At 41.7% G+C, this 27998-nt stretch overlaps 2 protein-coding genes across 3 annotated transcripts in view; both read right to left on the bottom strand.

Annotated features, from left to right (window-relative positions):
• cacnb4b (calcium channel, voltage-dependent, beta 4b subunit) lies at positions 1 to 27903 on the bottom strand. Of its 2 annotated transcripts, XM_082136905.1 has the most exons (14): positions 27702 to 27903; positions 17915 to 17998; positions 12117 to 12248; positions 11518 to 11640; positions 11208 to 11335; positions 9331 to 9380; positions 9047 to 9066; positions 8759 to 8839; positions 7192 to 7250; positions 6929 to 7038; positions 5598 to 5749; positions 5386 to 5481; positions 4781 to 4969; positions 1 to 2358 (listed from the first exon to the last, which is right to left on the bottom strand). In XM_082136905.1, exons 1-14 carry the CDS (start codon positions 27762 to 27764, stop codon positions 2074 to 2076), a joined length of 1572 nt encoding a protein of 523 aa, XP_081993031.1. In that variant the 5' UTR covers positions 27765 to 27903; the 3' UTR covers positions 1 to 2073. The 2 variants fall into 2 exon arrangements, with proteins under 2 accessions (XP_081993031.1, XP_081993032.1); XM_082136906.1 differs by lacking the exons at positions 17915 to 17998; positions 27702 to 27903 and adding an exon at positions 16645 to 17170 and having other exon boundaries at positions 2 to 2358.
• The window catches only part of inpp4ab (inositol polyphosphate-4-phosphatase type I Ab), a 56617-nt gene continuing 56481 nt past the window's right edge, over positions 27863 to 27998 (bottom strand). Inside the window, exon 22 of the mRNA XM_082136732.1 lies at positions 27863 to 27984. Within this exon, the coding sequence (XP_081992858.1) occupies positions 27915 to 27984 (70 nt within the window). The 3' untranslated portion in view covers positions 27863 to 27914. The remainder of the gene's footprint in view (positions 27985 to 27998) is intronic.

Genomic DNA, 27998 nt, shown 5'->3' with positions numbered 1-27998 from the left:
AGATGGTACAATGCAGTATTGGCACGTGTTTTAAACCATATAGAAATGTATTTTAAAATAAGCTTTTCAAAATGCACCTGCTTAATAGTCACTCATCATACTATATCCTTACCATGGTATTACCATGTCCTTTGAGATGCCAATAAACCAACGGGTCCAAAATATCTAAAATGAATAAATAAATATGACAGTTTCAAAATGACCATTTATTTTTTCTTCTTTTCTTTTTTGTAAAAGAACTTAAATACTGCTAGATTTGCCTTTTACACAATTATATTCCATAAAACATTTTTTTTCTTTCAAATTTGTAATAAATTAAAATGATATGCATGCAATTTTGCATTTCCATCTTCAATTTTCAACTTTCACCAAAAAAAAAAAAAAGGAAAAAATTACACATTTTTATTCTTTTGTCTGGAGCTCAGATGAAGCTGCTGTGAAACGGGAGAGAGCAGGATGATGGGAAAGGATGAACAACGTTCCGGTTTTACAGAGAAGTTCCATCTGATTGTCTCAGGCAGCAAATTCAGAGATTTCAGATTTTTTGTTTAGTCCATTTTTGGCATCGACTGCCAAATTCCTCATGTTCATTCATCCTCATTATATAATTAACAGAGAAGCATGCTCATAGACAAATGCATACAGAATGTACTCGTTGCGGCCCTTCGTTTTTCAGAGTTTAGTTTTTTCTTTAAAATGTATTCTTTTGAAAATGCACAAACTAGCATAAATCAATAAGGCGAGAATATGCAGGCGAGGAAATCCATGGTTTGCCAAGGCCTTGTGTCTGTAAGTTTCAGGTCTAGGTGTGAACTGCTTCCATTTGAGGATCTACTTGTCCTTGACCAGTCCCTTTCACCCTGAAAACGTATTATCAGAAAAACAACACTTTGCGGGTTTAGTTTGTAAGAATTTGAGATCTGGACGGCAGCTGCTCCAGTTGGCAGGGTGGAGAACAGGGTGCCAGTCACTCCTAAAGAATCAGAGCTAAACTAACCTTTTCATCCTAGAGTTACATTTAGTGTTGAGGTCTTTGATGGTATTTTTTAGAGAAAAGATTGATCTACTTAAATTACAATGTACCAAAGTGCCATCATTTCTGCTTTTAAATGATGAAAATGAATCATAAAAAGTTTTGCTAACTCTACTGAGGACTAGATCACAGCGACATTTTTGTTCTTCAGCATTCCTATGTTATGCATCTCTTTAAGCTGTCTTCCTAACTGGAAATGAATGCCTGGCAAGAAACGAGTCCATGGCACTGGATGCAGTGCGTCATGCTAAACTGCACAGATGAGTGGCTGTCTGTGGCGCAATCTGAGATTCCTGCTGTTTACGGCAGAAGTTATGTGGAAATTCCTCTGCCTAAGATTTCGAGGCTTTGGAAAACTCCAAAGATCATTGTATTTAAGATTCCATTTCTGTAACAAAAAGATAGCTGGCAGTAGGTTTGTGTTACATTATTATTGAAATGTTCCAGTTTGGCAGCCACTTTCTCTGAGTCCTGCTTATTGGTCTGTCCGCTCAAGTTATGCACTAATGACAAGGGTAGCATGCGGTCAGGTAACATGCTGGCAATAATGACATAAAGACTAACTGAGCTCCTTATTCGGTTTTCAGGGATCCTGCATACACCCTTTGAAACTCTCCGATTCTCTGCTATTGCTAGCTTCACAGAATATTTGCTTTTAAGGGCCAACCAATCATTCAATTCCATTTTGAAGTTAAATGGTTGCTTGGAAGAAGGAAAACCTGCCTTTTTTCAACAGAATAGACAAAACGAAAAGTCAACAAGCATATTAACATGTGAAAGCATAACAACTGTCTCCAATTGCATGTTAAAAGGTCCTCTTTCCCCGGGCAGACACATTGAGCCTCGAATAAGCAGGTGGAAATGCAGGCTTTGGTCAGATGGCGAAGGTTCAGGAGGGGCTAAACAGTTTCTGCTTTGTAGCTCACGAGACCCTAACAAAAGGAAAACATAATGGAAGATGTATACAATTGTGGACAGAAGCCATCTTGGCTCGGTGGCTCTGTGGCTCAGGCTTGGAGGACGAAACGGGGCAGGGTGGCTCAGAGCCGGTGTCGTGAGTCCTGGCTGTAGCTGCCTGGGGAACTGCGGTTGCGGTGGGGCTTGTAGGTGTCCTGGTAGGGGTCCTGGTAGCCCTGCTGCTCTTCCATGTAGTGGTGGTCTCGACCGCTGCCCCCGTGCTGCGAGCCTGAGGAGCCCCGGTTACGTCCCTTGTGCGCTCGCTCGTTGTGGTAGTTCTCATCTGAGGTCATCAGGTTGCGCCGTTCGTTGGGGGTGGAGTTGTCCCCGGTGTGGTTGGCGTGCCGTGTTTTTTGTCCCTGTTGATTCTGATGTACAAGTACCAAATAAAGTAAGAGCCAGCATTGATACTAAAAGGGATAGTTCACCCAAAAATGAAAATGGGAGTAGTGAAAAGCACATTTTTCTTGAGGTGTGCCTTTAGCCCCATTGTACCCTATATATAAAAAAAGCTATTTATGCTCACAACACAAAGGGAATTTTTTTCCTCTGCTGAACACAAAAGAAGATCATTTGAAGAATGTCGGTGACCAAACAACCAAAGTTGATGGACATCACTGACTTTTTTATGGATAAAAAAATTCAGACATTCGGTTACCGACATTCTTCAAAATACCTTATTTTGTGTTCAGCAGAAGAAAGCAGGTTTGGAACATCTTGAGGGTGAGTAAATGAAAGGCTCACCAGCATGGGGCAAAAGGCACACATTATTTATAGAAATACATTAGGTAAAATAATATGTTTTGAATAATGTCTAAGTTAATACTTGTTCAAAACGATATTATTTTACTATTTTCTGTTTATTTTGATAAATAAATAAATACATTTTAAATATACTGTCATTAAAATATGTTCATATCAAAATATATTTGTAAAAAATACAGAAACAAAATTATTTCAAAAAGATTCTGAAAGCAGGAATTATTAAGGAGATCTCATAACAATTTAATATAGATTTACAGGAGTAACAATAAATATTTGATTATACGATATGATTAATATCATATTTTTATGGTTTCATTATAAATATGGTGATTACCTCTAAGGTGGACACTCAACTTACTATGATATTTACCATGTGAATCTGAACATGCCATGTCAACAAACAGAAAAGCCAGCCAGCTGTTTATTATCATGTTAATTATTGTGCTTTTCGCCCCGACAGCAGGACTGCCTTTTACCCAAAATACATCGTTTTACATATTCATCCCTTATTGAAAAACTGTTGCTTTAATTAGCATTAATGAAAATCATTAAGAAGATCTTTGTCTCAAAATATATTCAATAATTTTTGTGATTCTCATTTGCTACTTAAATCTACAACATTTTAAAAAACATCAAATATTAGATCAAATTAGCGCAGAATCAACTTTGGGCTGCTGGCCACGATCGCGTCAAGGATCAAAATTTTGGAAAGTGCAAGTGGTTTAGAGGAAAATAAAATCTAAATAAGTGCTGAAAAGGCGTGGACATGGTTATTTTTGCAGCTGACCTTATTGCATATGCATTTATAGAAGTTTCCCTTTAAGATGCTAAATTTATGGGAGGAGAGTATTTAAATTAATCATGCAAGGTGATTTACTAAGGTTTGTGCTAGTCAATTTACTGGTATTTGTGCCATTATTTATATGTCTTAAACCAGACACTAATTGGTATATTGCGTTTGTCATTATGAAAATGATCCAGCTGCATCTGTGTTCTTTAATTTGCACGTCGTCAGTAGATCACATGCAGAACTTTCCACTCCCATCAGCGTTTTTTTCCTTTTGGAATCACTCTCATGATAATTGGCCCTGTTTAGTAAATCTGGCCCCATGTGTTAAAGGGTTATTCCACCCAAAAATGAAAATTCTGTCAGTAATTACTCACCCTCATGTTGTTCCAACCCCGTAAGACTTTCGTTCATCTTCGGAACACAAATTAATATATTTTTGGATGAAATCTGAGAGCTGTCTTACTCCTTCATAGGCTTCTAGGTAATTTAATTCTGCCGGCACAGAAAAGTTAGTAAAAACATTGTTAAAATAGTCCAAGTGACTACAGTGGCTCAACCTTAAGTGTATCAAGCGACGAGAATACTATTTGTGCGCAAAAAAACAAACAAAAATAACGACTTTATTCAACTATTCATTTTCTTCTGTGTGGGCCTCTGAGTGAGTGAAGATGATGCAAATGGGTCTTGATGAAGTGTTTAAAATGGTTCTAAAGTGTGCATTTCCTGGATGTCCGAATCGCGAGAAACCAACGAGAAAACGTAATAGTGCCTTACCAATGCCGCAAAATGAATGGCTTACCTTTCACACTTTCCCAGCGAGCGTCATCTTCTCAGTTCTCGTGCATGCGTTGTGGTGCTCTCGTGAACTCACTCAGAGGCCCACACAGAAGAAAATGAATAGTTGAATAAAGTCGTTATTTTTGTTTTCTTTGCGCACAAAAAGTATTCTCGTCGCTTGATAAACTTAAGGTTGAATCACTGTAGTCACTTGGACTATTTTAACGATGTTTTTACTAACTTTTCTGGGCCGGCAGAATGAAATTGCCTAGCAGAAGGAGTGAGCCAGCTCTCAGATTTCATCCAAAAATATCTTAATTTGTGTTCCGAAGATGAACGAAAGTCTTACGGGGTTGGAACAACATGAGGGTGAGTAATTACTGACAGAATTTTCATTTTTGGGTGGAATAACCCTTTAAGTAGCCATCTGTGTGTGATGTGTGTGTGTGACTGCGCACCTGCAGGCCGGATATGGCAGACGTAGTGTAAGGGGCCAGGGCAGCAGGGCCGAGGTTCCTGCCCAGCAGAGGGTTGAGTGGGGTACTGCTGGAGGTGTGGGTGGCCTTCCAGTACGCCTCAAGATACTCCGCCAGGTGCTCGCATGCGTCTTCCAACTGATTCTCATCCAAGATGATGTCAAACATCTCCTGTTAAAAAGGAAACACATTCAAAAATATTGACAAAGTATTAAAGTGATGGGCAACACTTTATTTCGATAGTCCTCTTTAGACATTTTACTAAATAGAAGTAACTTTGCTACAACATTTCAACTACCAGTCAAGTAGACTTTCTGAAGCACTTTATTTGAATGGTCCCCAACAGACATTCTACTGACTATAAGTATCAACTGTCAACTTATTCAACAAACCCTAACCTAACAGTCTACTAATACTCTAATGAGAGTTAGTTGACATTTAGTTGCAAAGTTACTTATAGTTAGTTAAAGCTAAAGTGGACTATGGAAATAAAGTGTAACCGCCTGAGGTTAAAAATGCATAAAGCTGGAGTCATTTCTGTATTTTCCATCCATGTGTTTCTGGTTTGTACGTAAAGGAAGACGCACCGGAGGACACTGTGCTAGTTTATCTGCTGCTACGAGCTGTACATTGAGATGTTTACTCTGCGACTTTCCTCTGGACTTGATGAGCCGCTGGAGGACCTACAGAACAGAAGAGTTGGTTACACAGCAAGAACAGTAAGCTCAGATTTTGAAGTTTGATCTTTTTCTAGTAAAACACTAAAACCATGACACAAGAGCGTCTCTGAATGTCGCACCTTTGGCGAGGACACTTTGACATGGACGATGATGGGTGCTAGTGAAGTCTTCAACAGCTGAGCAGGATGGTTGATGGTGTCTGCATCCAGCACAACCAGCTGGAGTGAGCGAGCTAGTTCAAATATGCGCTCGATCTCGCTCTGTACCTCAGCTGTACATGCATATAACCGAAAGAGTTAGATATTAGTTTAAAGTTTGCACACTAATAGAAAAAAAAAAGCAGGACTTGAAGGAAGTGATTCATTTTGACACTTGAGAATGTGGTGTATACGATTGTATATTGCATTTGATTGCAGTTTGTTGGATTAAAGTGCCTCTATTATGCTATTTTAAAGGTTCCTAATTTCATTTTGGAGGTTTCCTACAATAGGTTTACATGCATCCAAGGGCAAAAAACACTTTCATTTTCTCATAATATACATTGCAGCATTACCACTTCTCTTACAGTGTCTGAAACGGTTCGATAAAGAATTCAGTTTCTCTAAACCCCTCCTTTCCGAGAGCGTACTCTGCTCTGATTGGTCAGATAGCCAGTCTGTTGTGATTGGTCTACCGCTTACAGCACGTGTTGGAAATTAAATGCCCATTGCTATATCTGAATTTCAGCACCGGAGGCTTGATCAGCACTTATACACAGTGATACGAACACTAACAATGGTGTCGGTTTTACTGTATTAATTCAAGCCTGAGCCTGATGGAAAGTGGATTCACAGTGCAGAAAACAACGTCTTCTCAACATGTCTTCTCGACAACACAAACCAAAATCTTCCAGGCCTCAGCTACAACTACAGTATTTGAGGGCGGGTCAAAGTTAGACGTTCACGGGCAGCCAATGAAGACCATAAGCTGACATTATGCAAATTTGTTACAAACCTACGTAGGTTCGTGCAGGAAGTAAGACTGGAATTACCGACGACTCGTTTAAGGCAGTTCAGAATCAGTTCTTTCTTATGGGAGTCAAGTTAAAGTCAACTTTATTTTTTATAGTGATTTATACAATACAGATCGTTTCAAAGCAGCTTTACAGTGATCAACAGGAAAATAATGATTCAATGATGCAAACAGAGTTTAATTCAGCTGTAAAGCAGCTCTAAAAAGAAAATAGTGTCATTGTTCAGCTGAAGTCAGTTCAGTGTTGGGCAATAACTTCATTTATCATGCACTTTGATCTTTGAAAATTTGCAGAACTTTTATATTTACAAACAGCTACATTACACACGACATGCAAGGAAATATCCGAAAAAGCATAATAGGGGCACTTTAAATTTAACCTGGAATATTTCTTTAACAACCCTTTGTCAGTTATGTTTAGGCTCTCTCTATATCTTACCAAGACTGGATCTGGTATTTGAGCGCTCAATAATGGCTCTCTTGCTGGGATTGTTAAGCACTGATCTCTTTGCCAGTGAGATGTCTGCTGTCACACGTGTGATAGTTATCCTAGGACGATAAATACATGATCTGTAGATAGCTGCAGTGCAAATCTGTAATTATAACATATCAGACACCCTGTTTGTAATCTCCATCTTTTACAAGAGTTGTGCAGGAAGATGATATTTTGATAATCATCTACAAACCACTTTTGTTACTTACCTGCCATCAAACCGGTGTTTCAAGAAGTCAAAAAGAGCTTTCTGCATCATATCAGTGACCTGTACAAAAGATATGAAGCTTATTTTTAAAACATCTAAACTTAAATACTCATTTATATAACAATTTCATATTTAAATAATAACATTTGCTCTGTTCTAAAACAATGTTTGCGTGTGCCTTGTTAATGCTCATTAAGGTATTGTAGCTTATACTGTAGCTGAGCAACATGTTAACGTCAAACTCTATTGAAATAAGAGTGCAACACCTCGCCTACATTTTCAGCAGCCTTGGTTCCTGGCGTATTTTCCCATTCATTTTTCTCATAGGGATTTAAAAAAAGTCTTTGTTTAAGAGTTAAAAGCCATGAAACAAACCAACCAGCTACAAAGTGAATCTCAACACTTAGAATTTAAAGCAAAGAATTATTTGAAAATCAGACAAAATAGACAAAGGTACAAAACTACATAGCTTTATAAGCTTTAAATCCCATGAAGCATTGAAATAAAAACAGAAATATAAAACTATATGGTTTTCTGATTGGTGGAGATTTATTTACAGAATCATGGGTAATGCAGTTTTTCACCAGGAATTCTGCTGTTGAACAATTATTGATCAATTACTTTAAAAGTTGAAATAATGCAGGCTGATGGCTTGAACAAAAGCATACACCATCTATTAACAACCATGTAGCTCACAGTTGGTCTGTCTTTAACGGTTTACGAGTTATCGTTCAAAATCAATCCCCCTATTGAGAAAATGAATGGGTGTTTTTACTCCTAAAACCCGACAGTTGTACTTTATAAATTGCTAGTCTCCTGTGCAATGTGTTATTTGTGTGCCAAATATGTTAAGCGTTTCAAATTGGTCACTTATAAGGGTCCATGACGGTTAAGAATTTGCCTTACAAGTCATTTGCGCATGTAGGCAGCAAGGCAACTTTTGGAACAGACCTAAACATTTAATTTTGTTTTAAGGAAACAACTCCTGTCTCATCAATGCATAAACTGACTTAAAATCACTGTAATTTAAACACCAAGCAGTTGCGTGAATAAATTAAATCATTACAATAAAGCAAACCTGCATCTAGTTACGCCTTATAAAGGAACTTGTTTTTCGTATTCATTTTGCCGTCTTTCTGTCTCTCACAGATTTCCTCCCTCCATCACCATTCCTGTTCTTCTCTCCCTTTTCTGTCTCTTTCTAATTTCAAACCGTGCTCTACTTTCTAGCACTGACGTCTCCTGGACCCCGGAAGGTTGTTGCCGTGGTAACGGAACGGCGGAGAGGAGGAGTATGTTTTTGTTTTCTCTGTGTGAGGAGATGGAGAGACTGGAATAGATATTATATTTTGCTGGTATCAATAACGCAAGATGCGCACACACAGACGCGCAGCAAGTCATAAACAAAGAACGTCAGCTCTACGGCCTTGACGGGGGAATTTTCTGCTCAATGTTATTTTATGATGAATTCGCTGATTCGCCTTGTAAAAACTCTCCAGATTGATCTGGGACAAAAGCATTTTTCTGTTTAATGACGATACACCTCAACATCATTTGAGACAACCAACCTCATATCCTTTCAGGGATGGACCAACCAGCACCACAGGCCTCATGGAAGGCACGACATCATAGGGAGTCACGTGTTCAGTCTGCATATGAGATCATAGGCAAATGACAAAGCACAGCGTAAAGGACAATGCTTACATAATATCAGTTCAATACGTCAACTAGTTTTTAAGCACAATGAGTTTAGTTTAACTTGAGAGGAATTTGTGTTTAAGACAGCGGTGACAGTCTCCTCAGTGACTGGACAGGAAGGTTAGGTGGGGATTCTTCCATTCTGTGGATACACTTACCACTTTCTGTTTCTGCTTCCCTGTACAAAGAGAGGGAAAAAAAGAAAGTCAGAATAAAGTAATGTCAAGTTCTTCAAATTTGAGAATGCCATTCAAGTCATTCATGGTCTACTGTCCCATGCTCACAAGAAGCTGCTCGATTGATCTTTAGCCTTACGCAGGACAGTGTTGAAGTAAAATCATCCACTGACGAATTGCCTACGATTCCGTTTTATTTTCGGGGAGATTCCTGAAACCCCTCCCCCAATTCCTAAAGCCCCACCCCCACCAAATCACTGGCTCACCTGATGACATCACATCCCCCAAACTGGAGGACGAGCTTCCACTGGACTTACTAAAGAGATGAGCAGACAAACAGAGAAAGAGATAGACAATTTTTAGTCTGTGACTCCAAACACACAAGCGGACTACTCTAAATCTTAATATTACATGCTATAATCTCTAAGTTCTAATAGCTAATGCATAAGACCTGGTCAGACCCACACTGATTCTATGTCACTGTCCATGTAGTACTATGACCTAGAACTGATGCTGCATGTAGAATTGTTATCGATAGTCACCTGGGTTTGAGGGTCAGTCATCCGATTTCAAACTGCGAGCTGGTGTCACCTATGTCAAACAATTCCACCGTATTTCAAGTCTCAAGTAAACTGCCTCATAATTTGATGCTGGGTCTCTCATCTGGTAGTCTCAGCATCAGACATCCCACCCATGGACCAGGTCTGATGCATATTTTATACAAAAATGGCAAGAGCTCTCCAAAATTCTAAGCTCAAATCTAAATAGCTTCAATGCAATTTCCACTGTGCAAACATTTGTATCAGTCTTCCTGGAAAAAAGACTTGTTTATATTGTACCAGGCTGCCACAATAAACAAAGTGTGCGAGGTTCATACCTTAAAATCTTTAAAAGATATTCAAGTGAGACACTAAAAAAAGTATATCCTTGTGCACAACAGTATATTCTGTAGTCATGTCCATGGGGAAAGAAAAATCTGTATTTATTACTAATTGTTACCACAACATTTATTTCTTCAGCTCTAGTTCTACAACAACTTGCACAGACTGTGGTACCATTATTTGAAAGGGTTACTATTTTATAACACTCTCTACTATTTTTGTATTATTGATTTATATTTAACACATCAAACAAAACAAAGCAAAATTAAACCAAGACAAAAATCTAACAAAAACAATGACAAAGACAAAAAACAAAACGAAAACAAATGATGATTGAATGCTCTGATTTTTCAAACAGACAGTCTGAGTGGGTGGTTCTTGGCAAGAACATCATTGATTTAACATTTTAAATATTTTCCCCAGGTTTTAAACATCAAACATTAAAAAACAAAACAAAACAAAAAACAGACAAAAAACAAAAACAAATGATGATCGAATGCTCTGCTTTTTCAATCAAACATTCTAAGTCGGTGGTTCTTGGCCAGAATAAACTGTGGACTAGATATCGATGTTGATACTGAAAAGGTTGGCTCTGGTACTGCATTACTGGAGCTAAGACATGCAATGAAAGAACAGTAAACTGTGATTAAATGTATTATCTGGGGTCAAATTCAAGTCATGATGTATTTGGCAAAGATAACAGTCCAGATTACATTGCATAGAACTGGAGAAAAAATAAAAAGGGTACAAATTCAGAACTAGCGTGAAACTGAAATGCAAATCCATAATACCCTCTGGGTTTAAATTTCAATGCTATTCTCCCATATTTACTGCGGCAAAAGTACATTTTCTTTAAAAGGCCACCTCTGTTCTTCAAACCCACAACACTTATTTAATGGTAAGGTGTACAGACTGGGATATATAGAATATATTTAAAAATGTCTATTGTGTCCTAAAAGAAGGCATGCAGTGACTAATATGCAATATTCTGTATCTACAGAATCTATAGTATCTATAGAATAGCAACTATAGAGCATTTGGTTTTCTACAGATTCAAAAGGGCATCAAAAACATGTTTTAATAATGGATCAAATTACATATAAAAATGAGCCTAGAAATATGTAATGGTGCACATTTTTGGAAAATTCTCCAAGATTTCATAGCCAGGTTGATTTAAAAAAAAAAATAAAGATTAAGGACCAAGAGGTTGTGGAAAATCAAATGCTCCGTCAACTAGGTAAGAATGTTCTGTGTCTGCTTACCCTTGTACACGGCTTTTTTTCTGTTCCAGCTGTGCTCTGATATTCTCCAGCTTCAGGGGACTGGGGATAAAACCAATCTCACAGCCTTCTTTCACCAGCCTCCCAATCCACCAGTCATTATTAAACTTCTGCATATGCAACAGAGAAAGGACAAAAGAAATAAAAGCTTGGAAAAACTTTATCCCCTCTTAGCGTTTGACCACTGATACCAGTTTTAGTAATGAATTTTGACTTGATTTTTTTTCTATATTCAAAGTCATCAGTGAGTCAGTAGTGACCCTTTCACTAATGGGCCACCAGACCACAGTACCTCTTTGATGTGCAGGAAGTCTTTTGCATCGAATGAGATGGCAGTTCCTGGCACAGGCACATCTTCATCCAGCGCACCACAGTAACTGACATTCGTCTTCACGGCAAAGGCCACCGCTTTGGCCTGGAAGTCGATGTTTTTAGAATTAGAAACAAAATAAATATATAAAAAATAAGAACACACACACACACACACACACACACACACACACACACACACACGTACATTTTTTAAAAACCTTTAAATTTTATTTTTATACCAGATTTACAAATGAGGATGTCCCTAAAGGGAGGTTTTTGGATATTTTGCCAGGTTTTGGTCACTCCTGGGTACAAATTTGTCCCCAAAATATAATTAAGTAGGTAGCCTACACACGCACGCGCGCGCACGCACGCACGCACGCACGCACGCACACACACACACACACACACACACACACACACACACACACACACACACACACACACACACACACACACACACACACACACACACACACACAGTGTTGGGGTAATGCATTACAATATAAAGTGTGTGTGTTACATATGATAAACTCCACATATTAATATGTAGTAGGTGTGATTTGTGTCTGTCCTGACCTTTGCCCTCTCCAACTGCTGAGCAGCCTGCTGTTCTCGCTCCTGGCGGCCCTGACTACCCCCCTCCGGCCTCTCCTCCTCCAACGACACATCTGAATCAGACGGCCTGCTAGTGTAGGAATCAGCTGAACCCTGCCAACAGAAGGCACATACTAAATTACTTACATGCATGCAGTCTAGTAATGGCTTTACATGGGAAGTTATTAAAATTACATTTTCCTTGCTTAGTCCACCCAGATCACTTATGAAAACCTAAAACATGGGTTGCTCTGAAATATCAGCTCAGTAACATTAACTCTTCCATGTTGATATCTGTTCAGTATTCAGATTATTTGGTGTGCCCTAATGAAAGACAGTCTGAAATACTATGTGGATCCAATCAAAATCAAGGACATTTACATATAGAAGTCTTAAAGGTATAGTATCAAAAACTGTAGCTCAATCAGCAGAACATGGCAGTAGCAATGCCAAGGTCATGGGTTTGACTCCCTAGGGAAATCAAATGTGTACCTTGAATGCAATGCAAGTTGCTTTGGATAAAACCGTCTGCCAAATGTAAAAATGTAAAATGTTTAATTCTATAGGTCAGAGTTAGGATGGAATATTGCCATATAAAACTGAATACTGTTTGTTTTGGGTTTAAGAAACCTTGAATAACCTTGAATTGGACAGCTGTGCAAAAAGTGGAAAAAAATACCACTTTACAAAATGGAGAATGACTGAAAAAAGAGATTTACCTGAAACCATCTTTCCTATTGTAGAAATACATTTTGACATTTGACCACATTTGTGCATCAAAAAACAAGATCAGACCCTTCAGATTATAAAAAATTATTGCAATTTCAATGGTTAAAGACTGTAAAAATGCTACAGTAAAACCTGTTAATTGGCTAATATTAAGTTTCTTTAGTCTATATGGTTCTTATTATTTATGTTGTTAAATGTTTAGTGTCATGTGTGCTACCATGATTGTGTTTTGTGTTTGTGTATGGCACTGTGCACCTTCTATATATTAGTATTTACCGCAGTTCGTGGAAAAGCTATGAACTTTGATTTATTACGTGGCTTTCTCTTTACCACCTGTTTTTAAAGTGGCTGGCACTATGCAGAAATTACAAAAGTAAAAATAAAAACAGATTTTAGTTTCAGTTTTTCAGTTTCAGATTTAGTTCACTGTTAATGAAATCTATTTATTTATTTTTTTACCCAGGTCAATCTATAAAACTTAAAATGTTGCTACTGTATTACAGCAAAGTTCTGTCAATCACAGCTGCTGTTTTTACCGTAAATTTCAGAGATTTTTTATTTATTACAGTGCCTTGAACCATCTTCCTTGGTCATTATGCACATTGGTCTGGTCTGCTGGATTTTCATTACGTCTGTGATTCTCAGGTTTGCCTATTCAGACCACCGCAAACAAAGGTCAGCAAAAAACCCCACCTGTACCTCTATTAACTAGACAGAGCTGTCATCCATAGAGATACACACTCCTTAAGCAAACATCAAATACACCTGTGAGCTGAAGGTGAATTCAGGTAAGATCCTTTTGTTCACAGTCTACATTACATAGTCTTTAAAAATAACAGATACATTTACTAACTGACTAGGTAATAATAAACATGTATTTCATATGTAATTTCTTTTGTTATTGGTATAGCAATTATTTACACAAATGTGTAATGTGTAACATGTAAAATGTCACACCATTTTATGGATGAACATCAGTCATCACATATTTTTGTATATAATAATAATTGAATATGAACATTCACAGTTTAAAACAGTGCATGCATTCAAATGATTTGGACTGTAATTCCCACCTTGAGGCATCTGTCACTGTCTGAGACAAATATAGACATATTGAATCCTAAAATAGAGTAACAGGCTATGAAATGTCATATCTTATCAACAGGATAGAAACCCATTATCTTCAAACCAAAAACTATAAATGTATGAGCTTCCAAAACCTTTTACATTCATTTCAACAACGTGTCTCCTCATCCGTTTCCATCATCCATCAATAAGTTCCTTATTACTTCCGTATCTTTTACAACCAACTACTCTAAATAGTAAAAAGTTTTCAATAGTACAAATACTACTCCAAAGTAAAAACTCAACCCTAGGATATCCTCTCAGCATTCCTATGCGGAAAACATAAGATAGTTTCCTTTAAGAATACATACCTTCACTGCTGGCTTCTCAGGACCATGAAAAACTTCACAATACATAATCTGGACATTTTCACCTGAAATCTCCATAAAGTCCTCAGATGGCTCCATGACATTCAAGAGAGACGCACCTGATCCCTATCGGCTAAATAAAAACATATACCGTAGGCATTCACACTTTCCCCCTTTAAGATAATAAAGAAGATCCAACCAGCAAGTGCATAGTCCTCTAATTAATGAGAGATACTGCTCAAAGCGAAGCGAAGCTGGGAAGCTGTATTCTGTTAATCCAATTTGGAAACAACATTAGCTCAAGTCAGTGAAAAGAATGATCGGGTCAATATCGCATTAGAGAGAGGCAGAGAGAGAGAGCGAAAAAGGCTCACAGTCGGCTAAAAAATTTCAGCACGCTGCCTATGGCGAAACACTTTTTCCCTGAAGGCAGCCGCTCGACACAAGCTTACTTCAGCAGGGACCCAATTGAGGCCGGTGAGTCCAATCACAAAACGCCTGATTCGGGAAACAAAAAATGCACAAGTTTGCTTATCTTCCGCCGCAGAAGTGATGATTGTGAGCAAAAAACGAAAATTCAAATGAATGGCTTTCATCCTCGATTTTGACGAGATAACAGTCTTTTTGCTGAAGAGTGACTTCGGAGGGCCTGTACAGACTCATGTATAACATCATGAAGAGAGATAATGGCCCAAAATGAAGTTAAACAGACAGGTTTCTCTTCAACTAAACTAAGCTTTTTTTAAGCTTAGAGGCTTTATAGCCACAATTCAACTGGGTTTGCAATGCAAAGCGCAGCAAATGTGGTTCAAATGGGTCTGCATTTTATTAGTAAACAAATATATATTCTCCCAGACACCAATTTGGAAGTATGTAGAAAATCAGTCATATGAACACAGATTATGTTACACAACTTCTACAAACAAATTTTTTACAAAATTATGCTTGCTGATTGAAATTTTGGTAACACTAAAGGCCCATTCACACCAAGGACGATAACTATAAGCATAACGATAAAGATATAGTTCTTAAAATCATTCTCAATATTAAAGAATACCAGAGTCCACACCACAGCTATAATGATAACGGCACAGTAAAACGATATTGTTGGAATCACTTTCAGAACTATTCTACCAAGCTGAGAAACCATAAAAACATATACAGCCAATCAGAATCCATCCTGTTGTAACAAGCCCGAGCGTTTGAAGTGACAGACACATGCTAAGAATAAACAGAACGATATCGTCTGCTAATATAGTTATCTTTATAGTTATCGTTCTTAATGTGTTAAGGGTCCAATTCTCACCGTTAACTAGTTACTTATTAGCATGCATTTTACTAGGATATTGGCTGTTTATTAGTACTTATTAAGCACATATTAATGCCTTATTCTGCATGATGAACATATTCTACATCTCTTAATCCTTCCCAATACCTAAACTTTACAACTACCTTACTAACTATTAATAAGCAGTAATTAGGAGTTTATTGACGCAAAAGTTGTAGTAAATAGTGAGAAATAGACACTAATCTAAAGTGTAACTGAAATTTTCAATGATTTTATGTGCCCTAGTTAAAAAGTTACACAACATCATATACCATGTTTATTCAAAAAAGCAAAGGAACCTGTTTATGGATTATAGTCTGTATCTTAAATAGATGGTCTATATACATATAGGACACTGAAATATATACACAGCTGATGGGAATTAAAGTGGGTTCTATGGGCCTCTAACACATACACACACAATTCCTGATGGCTTTTCCAGACTTCTGGCTCGATTTCATTTTAAGGCATTCAAGTGGGGCGCCTAAGCCATGTGACTCATTACATTCTACACATCAGCAAGAAACGGCTCGGCCCCTTTAACAGCCAGACAGTAAATGAAGCTTTACAATTTTACCTATATGATAACACCTGAAACATTTTCAACCTTAAGGAGATCAGGTAGGTCCTACAAAGAAAGCCACGTAATCCTGAAAAAAAATAAAAAAATAAAAAAATAATTAATGAGACGTGTTTTTTTTTTACTGTAGCATTCTTTAAACACGCCGTATGGAATAGGAGTTAATGTTCAATGAGTGTGTTCTATTAACAACACATATAGAAAGACACATACACACACAAGTCTCTGATGAGCATCTCCCAATAGTACACCCACGGAAATTGGTGGGCTGCATCTTAGAAAATCATGGTACACTGAGTCTCGCAGGCCCTGTATGTGCAGCACAGCTGAGCCAGTGTTCGGCACACGCACACGAGCGCGCTCACGCACGCACACATATAGCCAGTGGGAAAACACTATATATAGCCGTAGCCAATTCCGATCAAGAGAAAAATAACTCACCGCCTCCGAGTCTTCAAATCCATGCAGGTACAAATTGTCATACATGGAGGTTTGCTATTCCAAAAAGGTCTTCTTGAAGAATAGAGAAAAAAAAGAGGAGGAGGTGGTGGAGATGGAGAGAGAGGGGGAGGAGGAGGAGGAAGAGGAGGAGGAGGGAGCCACCACCAAAAAAAAAAAAAGAATCGATGGGGGGATGACGATCCCCTTGTTCCACAGAGGAAGAACAAGGAGGGAAAAAAAGGGTGAGAGATGCCTCACGAGAAAGGATGGAGAGAGAGAGAAAGAGGGAAAGCAGGCCTGTGCAGACGGCTCTGCCTGCAGGATGGAGTGGATCCCTCGTTCAGCCTCCAATTCTCTCACATCCTCAGGCAGGGAGAAGCTTCCCAACGGCTCACTGACGCGGACGTTTCATCATCTCTCAGCAACACGCTCACACACACACACACGGCACGGCGCTGCTCCCGCATCAGAGAGAGAGAGAGAGGGTAAGGCAGAAAGAGAGAGAGAGAACCCTTCCTCAATCTCAGGCTGATGACACAGTTGACCAGCTGCATGCTGATTGGTCGAGCAGCCTTCTAGTCAGAGCTGCTGCTGACGTGTGTTCTCCTTGACTGTGAATGATGATGAGAGAGAGAGAGAGAGAGAGAGAGAGAGAGAGCCTCCCTCTGCCTCTTTCATTCTCTCTTTCCTTCTGTCATTTCTTTTGAATGTACAGTCAGTTTTTCTCCAGTATGTTCCCCTTTATTTGCAATGATCATATTTTCTTCATTTAATCATTATTCTGCACTATCTATCCACACACACACACACACACATTTATTTATATATTACATTAATTAATTAAAACAAATCTTTTACTGTTTTTACCACTTTTATTTACATACTCTCTATAGTGGATATTAGTGTGATCTCACATGAGGTCTGGATGATGTAAATATGAATTGTATATATTTAATATTTATGTACACTATATAGAAATGTAATTAATAAATTATAAACGTCACTAAACAAACTTGCATTATGATCTGTGACAAAAGATTATACTGCAATTGGAAGAAAAAGATAAATGTTTTAACAGGCATGCATCACAGCACATTAAGCCTATCTGAACAAAACAAAGAATAAGGACAGTATGTTTGCTACATTAAATGTGTCTGATTACTATTTCTACTGTTTAAGTGACTAATCTCCAAGTAATAATTTAATTGAGCCAAAAAAGGGGAGAATTGCCTTTTACCTGATCACTTCCAGAAATGGACAATTTCTTTACCTGTCTCAGGATAAAACTGGTGGAGGTGGTGCTGCCATCAGACCTCTTCAGTCGACTACGGCGTGAATATGTTCCCCTGTTCACCTGTAGAGGGAGCAATGACAAAAACATGAATGAATTGTTTCAGATATGGTTGTTCTAAAATCCTTTCCCAACCATTTACTTTTGAGAATATAATATTATTATATATGTTAATGGAATCATGTTTCTGATATTTGATATTAACATAAAACTTTAGAATAATGGTCTGGCATTAATAGGTAACTATGCAGGAGGAAGTAATGCAGGACAAATGAGTGGTACTACACTTCAACTACTGGTGGTACTACATTAACACTTCAACTACTACTATTAACTAATTAGTAAGCAAGATTAAATAATCAATACAAAATATCAAATTCAGGACTGAGATAGTTCCCTATTAGTCAGTCACTTTCGACATTACATCAGTGACTGACGAATTGGGATCTCGTCTGAGAGCCCAATCACCTTCAAGTGGTACAGAACAAGCCAATGGACTTTGGTGAGTGAGATTTGCATCACAAACCACACCCTGTGCTATGGGTATATAAGGAAGTATGCGGGACTTTATTAAGCTTTCGCTTCGGAGACGAGCATTTCTGGAGAAGATTCTGCTCTGCTGTCATCTCTTAAAGTGGTTTAACAGAACCAGGAAGAAGCTTCTGCATGTGTTGGTGTGATGGTGCGTCAGTGGTGGTCACCTTCTAAGGAGGATTTTGCACACTGTGCATTCTCTAAAATTAAATTTCTACACGCTGTGCAGGTGACCTTTCCCCTGTGCACTTCAGCCCAAAAGAGATTTTTCCTCTAAAAGAGTAAACACGGGTGTGATGTTGCATCTTTTTCAAGATGTCATTCCACCCATGTGTTTCTTGATGAGGTTGTTACCTGGCCCTTTCTGATAGTCACAATCACTGTCTCACGTGTCTGGGACGTAAGCACGCTGAGACATTGTTAGTGGATGAGTCATGTACAGCAGCATTACGCTCGAGTGCCTTTTTCCCCGAAGTGCATGAGGAGGTCACAAAGTCTTGGAAGGCCCCTTTTTCTGCCCGAAACCATTCTGACACCTCTCACTAACTTCGATGGCGGGGAGGCCAAGGGGTAAGTGGAGATTCCCCAGGTGGAATGTGCAGTTGCGATGCAGCTTTACCCACAAAGTGCTGCCACCTGGCTGCTTCTGCCCTGCACGCCATGGCCCTCCTGCAAGTATACCAGGCCAAGGCACTCAAAGAGCTGCACGAGGGTAGTTCTGATCCAGGGTTGATGCAGGAGCTGCACACAGCTACGGACTGCTACCCTCCGGGCAACGAAAGTCACTGTGCGGTCTGTTGGGTAGACGATGTCCACACTTGTGGCCCAGGAGCACCATCTCTGGCTGAACCTGGCTGAGATGAGGGAAGCTGACAAAGTTCGCTTTATTGACTCTTTGGCGACGCTGTCAAACTTCGCCCAGAAGCTCTCAGCAGTACATAAGCAGACAGAGGCGATAGACACATCCTGCCCCGGCTGTCTGCTGCTGCTTTCACTACCCCGCCGCATGCTCGTCGTCGAGGGCACCCTCTGCCTCCACCTCTGCTCCCGGGCGGCCACAGCAGTGTTCACCCAGGCCACATTGTGAAGCAGACCGCAGGAAGGTGAAGCAGCCCCTCCAGCCAATATGAGATCAGGGTTTTATGCAGAAACGCCTTTTTGAATGCATTCGCCCCCAAGATTGGTTCACAGCGATCGACCTGAAGGACGCATACTTTCATGACTCAATTCTCCATCGACACAGATCATTCCTACGCTTTGCGTTTCAGGAACAAGCATATCAGGAAAAGGACCTCCCCTTCAGGTTGTCCCTATCACCCTGTGTCTTTAAGAAGGTCGCGGAGGCCGCCCTTCTCCCTCTACGGGAGATGGGTGTTTGCATCCTCAACTATCTCTACGACTGGCTGATCCTGGACCACTCGCGAGATCAGTTGTACTAACACAGGGACTTGGTGCTCAGTTACCTCAGCCATCTGGGGCTTCAGGTCAACTGGGAAAAGAAAAATCTCTCCCCCATGCAGAGTATCTCTTTTCTCGGTATGGAGTTGGACTCGGTCACTCAAGTCCAAGTTGGACTTGAGTGCCTTGGCCTGCTACACTTAAACTATTTCAGAGGCTTCTGGGCCATATTATGTCCACAGCCGTGGTGACCGCTTCAACACTGGTTACACGACCGAGTCCCGAGATGGGCATGGCACATTCCGGGTGACAATCACACTGGCCTGTCGCCGAACTTTCAGCCTGTGATCAGACCTTGTTTTTCTGCTAGGAGTCCCCCTAGAACAAGTGTCCTGGCATGTTGTTGTCTCAACAGATGCCTCCACCACCGGCTGGGGTGCCGTGCGACTCAGGTCGCTTCGTGCCATTCACATTCTGGGTGACACATTCAGGTCACATTCTGGGAGACTCCACCTCCAGGTGGTCCAGCTGATGCTCCAGAACTGATGCTCCTCACGACTTATCCCTCCCTGACGCATTCCCCTAAGGAAGGATCTGCTTTTTCAGGGACAGCGCACCATATGGCACCCACGTCCAGACCTCTGGAACCTCCATGTGTGGTCTCTGGATGGACTATGGAGGACTTAAGTAGCCTACCCCCAGCAGTAGTAGACACAATTACTTCAGCTAGAGCCCCCTCTGTGAGGCATGCTTATGCTTTGAAGTAGTCTGTTCATTGCCTGGTGTTTTTCTCACCGAGAAGACCCCCGTAAATGCCCGATCAGAGTCGTCTTTTCCTTCCTGCAAGAAAGGCTGGAGCGAAGGCTGTCTCCCTCCACACTGAAAGTCTATGTGGCCGCTAAAACACAACCTGGTCATCAGGTTCCTGAAAGGCGCAAGGAGGTTGAATCCTCCTCAATCTCGCCTCATCCCCCCTTGGGACCTCTTTCTGGTCTTAACAGCCCTACAGTAAGCTCCCTTTGAGCCTTTGCTGGGTAGGGGACCTGCAGGCGTTTTCGGTGCCTGGACTTCAGCCTAACTGACTCTCACGTAATCCTGAGACCATGTTGTGAACAGTCTGTGGTGTGACAACCATGTCGTGAACAGGCTCTGGTGCAACGGCCATGTTGTGACTGGAAAGCACTGAGAACACAGGACTAGTGACCATCACAACTGGACTTGCTTGAAACCGTGATGTGTCAAGCTTCGTGGCCACCAGAGCTTGGTATGTACTGCCCCCTCCCAAAAAACGTTCAGGGAAAATGTCCTCCTTAACCTCCCCAACAGTGAAGGAGGACCCAGTCAACTGAAGGGCATAATCTAGGAACTCACTCAGTGATCCTTGAGTACCAACACGGATCAGTGTGGATTGTAACGGGTTGTTGAGTCCATAACAAAAGAAGTCAATGATAGTATAGTCTGGGAGGTCAGTGAAATTAGCAATACCATGGAATAGCATGGAATAGCATGGAAACACAAAGGTTGAGGATCCAAATGCAGTATTTATTATAAGGGTAATCCACAATCGTAATCCAAAACCAGGCACAGGTCATACACAAGCAAACAGTCCAAACAATGATTAAGTCCAAAAAGTAGACCAAAACAGAATTCCACAAATCACAGGCAGAAGATAAAAAAACAAGACATGAGAAACCAGGACACAGGAGGAACAGGATACAATGACTCAGAATTTCAGTGTAACCAACATACAAGACTTAGCAAAGAATGACTAAGTTAACAGGGTTAACAAAAATAATGAGACACAGGTGGATGTAATCAGGCATAATGAGTCCGGGAAATGGGTTGTGGGAAATGTAGTCCATGGTGAGATAACCAAGACAGAAGGAGTGCCCTCCGGTGGGAATCAAGGGCACTCCAGCTGGTGGATGTACTGGCACTGTCGTTGTCTTTGTTCCCTCCTTCAGGGAACGGGGGTTCCCTTATCGGTCGGTCACTTCAACGTACGTTGTGACTGACTGATAGGAATCTCGCTAGAGAGGCCAATCTACTTCGAGTGAAACTAAAACGAGCCAATACACATGCAATCATTTGCATCAGCTGTTCAGCCTCGCAGCGCGGCTATAAAATGAGCAGCAGGTGTGACTGCATTTCAGCTTTTTGCTTCGGAGCCAAGCACTTCGATGCTCTCTTTAAACTACAAGAGTTTTGAGAACTATTACGAGCAAGTTTCTTTTTTGGATCTCTCCACTCTGGTGCGGGCATGGCAACACAGCAGCGCGAGCAGTCTTTTTCTCTCTCTTTCTCTCTCTCCCCTTCTCTATTTTTTTGTTTTTGCCCTTGAGCAAACAAAAAGCTGTTCTTACAGCTGGTAAGGTGCGCGGGTGAGAGGCGCCTCTGCCGTGCACGCCATGGCATTGCTGCAGGTCCATCAGGCCAAGGCACTGAAGGAACTGCACGAGGGTGGTAATGACCCACAAGTTCTCCAGGAACTTTGTGCCGCAACGGACCTCGCGCTTCGTGCGACGAAGGTCACCGCGCGGTCAGTGGGTCGTGCGATGTCCACACTAGTGGTCCAGGAATGTCATCTCTGGCTGTGTCTGGCCGACATGAGGGACAAGCTCTGGTTCCTTAACTCCCCCGTGTCCCAGACTGGCCTCTTCGGCGACGCGGTCGAGATCTTCGCCCAGCAGTTCTCGGCTGTACAAAAGCAGACTTAGGCCATCAAGCACATCCTGCCTCAGCTGCTTTCTCCACCCCACCGCCCGCAGCCCCTCAGTCTGCTCGTCGCCTGGGGCGGCCTTCTGCGTCTGCCCTCGCTCCCATGCCACAGCAGCAGCCTCAATCTAAACGGCGCCGTGGAGCTGAATAGGCCCCCCCGAAGGCAGGCCCCCCCACCCATCCAGGCCCCCGCCAAGAAGAGCAGTAAAGCCAAGAGCAAGCGACCCTAGGACGGGCGACCCAGAGATGGATGGGACTGCTCTTCGGGAGACGGTGACCGCATCGCTCCCTCCCCCGGAAGAGGGCTCAATTCTTCCTCAACACAGGACGTTTCTGTGCTTTGCGTTCGAGGGTCGAGCATATCAGTACAAGGTCCTGCCCTTTGGGCTGTCCCTGTCTCCCCGTGTCTTCACGAAAGTCAAGGAGGGGGCCCTTGTTCCCATGAGAGAACAGGGCGTTCACATTCTCAACTATCTCGACGACTGCCTCATTCTAGCACACTCTCGAGATCAGTTATGCGAACCTCATGTTCGTGCTCACAGGGACCTCGTGCCCAGGCACTTCAGCCAGCTGGGCCTTCAGGTACAGAGAGGATCTCTCTTCTCGGTATGGAGTTGGATTCAGTCGCATAGACAGCGCGCCTCACAGAGCAACGCGCCCAGTCAGTGCGGAACTGCTTGAACACGTTCAAAGGCAGGACGGCGGTCCCACTGAAATTCTTTCAGAGGCTCCTGGGCATATGGCAGCGACAGCAGCGGTAACTCCGCTTGGGCTGCTCCATATGAGACCACTTCAGCACTGGCTTCACGGCCGAGTCCCGAGATGGGTGTGGCATCACGGCACTCACCGGGTGACAATCACACCGGCGTGCCACCAGACCTTCAGCCCGTGGTCAGACCCCTCGTTCCTGCGGGCAGGAGTCCCCTTGGAACAGGTGTCCAGGCATGCTGTAGTATTCACAGATGCCTCTGCCACCGGCTGGGGTGATATGTACAATGGGCATGCAGTGTCAGGGGTGTGGACGGGCCCCCAACTGCATTGGCACATCAACTGCCTCGAGTTGCTAGCAGTACGTCTCGCTCTGAGACACTTAAAGAGGCCGCAACAGGGCAGAGACGTGCTGGTCCGTACGGAAAACACTGTGACCGTTGCGTACATTAACCGTCAAGGTGGTCTACGCTCCCGTCGCACGTCACAACTCGCCCACCATCTCCTCCTCTGGAGTCAGAAGCATCTGAGGTCGCTTCGAGCCATGTATGTCCCCAGTGTGCTCAACCATGTGGCCGACGAGCTGTCACGAGCTGTGCTCCCTGGAGAATGGCGACACCACACCCAGGCGTTTCAGCTGATTTGGAGAGAGTTCGGGGAGGCTCAGGTAGACCTGTTTGCCTCCTCAGAGACCTCCCACTGCCAGCAGTTTTACTCCCTGACTGAGGGAACACTTGGCACGGATGCACTGGCTCACAGCTGGCCCCTGGACCTCCGCAAATATTCGTTTCCCCCAGTGAGCCTACTTGCACAGACACTGTGCAAAGTCAGGGAGGACGAGGAGCAGGTCCTTCTGGTGGCTCCCTATTGGCCCACCTTGACCTGGTTCTCAGAACTCATGCTCCTCATGACAGTCCCTCCCTGGCCCATTCCTCTGAGGAAGGACCTTCTGACTCAGAGACGGGGCACCCTATGGCACCCGCGTCCGGACCTCTGGAAACTCCATGTCTGGTCCCTGGACGGGACACGGAGGTTCTAGGTGACTTACCCCAAGAGGTACTTAACACCATCACTTCTGCGCGAGCGCCGTCTATGAGACGTGCGTACTCCTTGAAGTGGAACCTGTTTGTAGATTGGTGTTCTTCTCGCAGAAAGGACCCCTGAAGATGTTCGATAGGGTCAGTGCTTTCCTTCTTGCAGCAAGGGTTGGAGCGAAGGCTGTCTCCCTCCACCTTCAAAGTACATTCTGCCACTATTTCAGCTTATCACGACCACATAGATTGCAAATCAGTTGGAAAGCATGACCTGGTCGTCAGGTTCCTTAGGGGGGCGAGATGGTTAAACTCTCCTCGACCCCCCTCCATATCCTCTTGGGACCTTTCCCTGGTGCTTCGAGCACTTCAGGATGCTTGCTTTGATCCTTTGCAGTCAGCGGACTTAAAGCTTCTTTCTTTGAAGACTTTGCTGCTGATTGCACTAGCCTCTATCAAGAGGGTAGGGGACCAGCAAGCATTTTCGGTCGACGAATCGTGTCTAGAGTGCGGGCCGGGTGACAACCATGTTGTACTGAGACCCCGGCCTGGCTATGTGCCCAAGGTTCCTACCACTCCTTTCAGAGACCAGGTAGTGAATCTGCAAGCGCTGCCCGTGGAGGAGGCAGACCCAGTCCTGGCTTTGCTCTTTGTCCCATTCGCGCTCTGCATGTGTACGTGGACAGAACTCAAAGCATCAGGATGGATGGTAAGGTTACGCTTTGGTAAGGATTCCTATCAGTCGGTCACGACGAACGTTGAAGTGACCGACCGATAAGGGAACGTCTCGCTACATATGGTAACCCTCGTTCCCTGAGGGAGGGAACGGAGACGTACGTCCCGTCGCCACATCTGCTGCTGCCCGCCGGGGTGGCCAGCTTATCAGGCTTGGCTCCTCAGCAAAAAACTGAAATGTAATCACACCTGCTGCTCATTTTCTACCCGCGCTGCGAGGCTGAACAGCTGATGCAAATGATTGCATGCCAATGTGTATTGGCTCGTTTTAGTTTCACTCGAAGTAGATTGGCCTCTCTAGCGAGATTCCTATCAGTCAGTCACGACGTACGTCTCCGTTCCCTCCCTCAGGGAACGAGGGTTACCATATGTAACCGAGACTTTACAAGTAACCTAGACGTTCCTTATTAAGTAATCAATAATTACTGAATGAGATTCTTCTCATTAAGAACTGTTAACTAAATATGACAAATTATAAAGAATTACCAATTAATTACTAATCACAAAACTAACCTGTGTCTGTGTCTTTTTTTACTCTGAACATGTTTTTCACTTTCTAGATCACTAGTAGTTCCTGCAGAGTGATTAGGTAACACTTGAGTAATTGTGATGCAATTTATGAACATATTCGGAGTAAAAAAGTCAAGTGATTATATCTCAGATGCACGGTAATGTTGTGATTGGTTATTAATTGGTAATTCTTTAAAATTTGTCATAGTTGATTATTAATGAGGCTAATCACATTCAGGAATTATTGATTCTTTAAGGAACTATTTTAGTCCTACATATGATATTACTAACCGATTAGTTAAACTTTTTTCCATAATAGTAGTAGCTGAAGTGTTAATGTAGGGCCACTCATTTCATTTGACCTGCATTACTTCCTGCATAGTTACCTATTAAAGGGATAGTTCACCCCAAAATGAAAATTGTGTCATTACTTACTCACCCTCAAGTTATTCCAAGCCTGTATGAGTTTCTTATTTCTGTTGAACAAAGAATGTTGGTGACCAGACAGTTAACGGCACCCATTGACTTCCATAGTATTTTTTTCCTACTATGGAAGTCAAGGGTGCCGTCAAATGTCTGGTCACCAACATTCTTTTTAAAATATCTTCTTTCAGAAGAAATAAACTCATAAAGGTTTGGAACAACATGAGGGTAAGTAAATGATGACAAAATTTTCATTTTTGAGTGAACTATCCCTTAATGACAGACCATTATAAGTGTTACTGATATTAATAGCTCACAATCAGAATAAGGAGCAGGATCAGAATTGAATTTGTTGGACAAAATTATAAAATTTGCTTGCTAGCCGCTATCAAGGTTATAAGAAACGTACAGTACATAATAAATAAATTAGAAAAGGGTAAAATATAACTAAACTATACATTGAGTAGAAACATAGTTAGCCAAATTTGGGTGATGGGAGAGAGTACCAGCAGAAAACATTGCACTGACGCAATTAATGAAGGAAGTTAATTTGGTAATAAGAGCCACCTGCATCAATGTAAATTATCGGTGCAATTTATTAATAGAGTGCTATAACAGTATAGAAGCAGAAAAAGTACAGAGTGGTCATTCTGCTTGAGGTTATCTCAGAATTATTTAAGGGATAGTTCACTCAAAAAAAACAAAAAACTATGGAACAACTATGGAAGTCAATGGGGATTGGTTTGGTTAGCAATATTATTCTAAATATCTTCTTTTGTGTTCAGTATAAAAAATAAACCATACACGTTTGGGACAACTTGAGGGTGAGGAAATTATGACAGAATTTTCATTTTTGGGTGAACTATCCCTTTAACCCTTCCATACCCATGGGAAGAAAAAATTACAGCTGTATAAACAGGAAATTTGAAGGAGCAAGAGAGAGACAGGGGGTGGGCTGACAAAAAATAGTCACTACAGGGACACATTAATTAGTCAGTTCTGATTTGTTTCTATTTCTAGGCGTCTCTAGAGTTCAATAGTAGTGTTGAGGATAGACATAGAGCTTGTTCTTTTTAAAGGCTGTTTAATAGGGCCACCAAAAAGTAGGTCAATGTGCTCATTTCACACCATTAAGGTTGTTCTTCATGTAGTCAGGTGATCTAAGTTAGTTTCCCTTCATTATACTCTCTATATAGCCTACTACATCTATAGGTATTTACTTGTGCTTCAAATATTTCACGTGATTTGATAAAGTTTAGCGTACACTCTTTAAAGCAAAGGTTCTTTATTTTACGGAACCTTTCCATTCTACGTTCTTTTAAGAACTGTTCACTTAAAGTAATTTTTTTTGGTAGTGGAACCAAAAATGGTTCTTTGTGGCATCGCTGCGTAAACCCTTTTCGAACCTTGTATTCACAAGAGCGTAGTAAAAATGTCTCAACGCTTCAATTCATACAAGTGCCCTTGACGCCCCAATCCAAACAATAAAAACAACAAAATTGCCGAAGCCACTTAAAACAAAGTGTAGGCTACTTCAGTTAAAACTCCTTCACAACAGTTCTACTGAGAGTAGGCTACTTACAAGCACTAGAGCAAATACGTACCAAAAACGATTATATTCATATTATAGCCTATAAAGTTATCCAATAAAATGAACAAAGTAGGCTACTTTAAAATGTGTATCTTATCTCAAGTCTTAACATGGTCACCTGAAATATAGGCGCTTGGATTCCCTCGCCGATCTTATTCCTAATATAAATGTGTCGAGACATCTCGGCCAGCACATCGGTCCAGATCGGGGGTTGCTGGCCTGCTGGCCCGGCCCAGTGGAAGTTTGGAGGGGTACGGACGGCTTGATCCAGCTTCGGTGATGTGTGTGAGTGTTACCCCGCGCTCGTGAAGATCCGCTCTGCTCCCGTGCATCAGAAGAGCAAGAAACTCGTCACAGTGTGACAGGTGTCAGGTGCGCGCGCACCACGGCACTGCGCACTCCTGTGGGCGCAATG

Source organism: Leuciscus leuciscus, assembly GCF_965113295.1.
Source record: "Leuciscus leuciscus genome assembly, chromosome: 14".
In the NCBI taxonomy this organism is placed as follows: Eukaryota; Metazoa; Chordata; class Actinopteri; order Cypriniformes; family Leuciscidae; genus Leuciscus; species Leuciscus leuciscus.
Note: the sequence above shows the minus strand (reverse complement) of the source record. Positions and strands in the feature narration are given on the sequence as shown.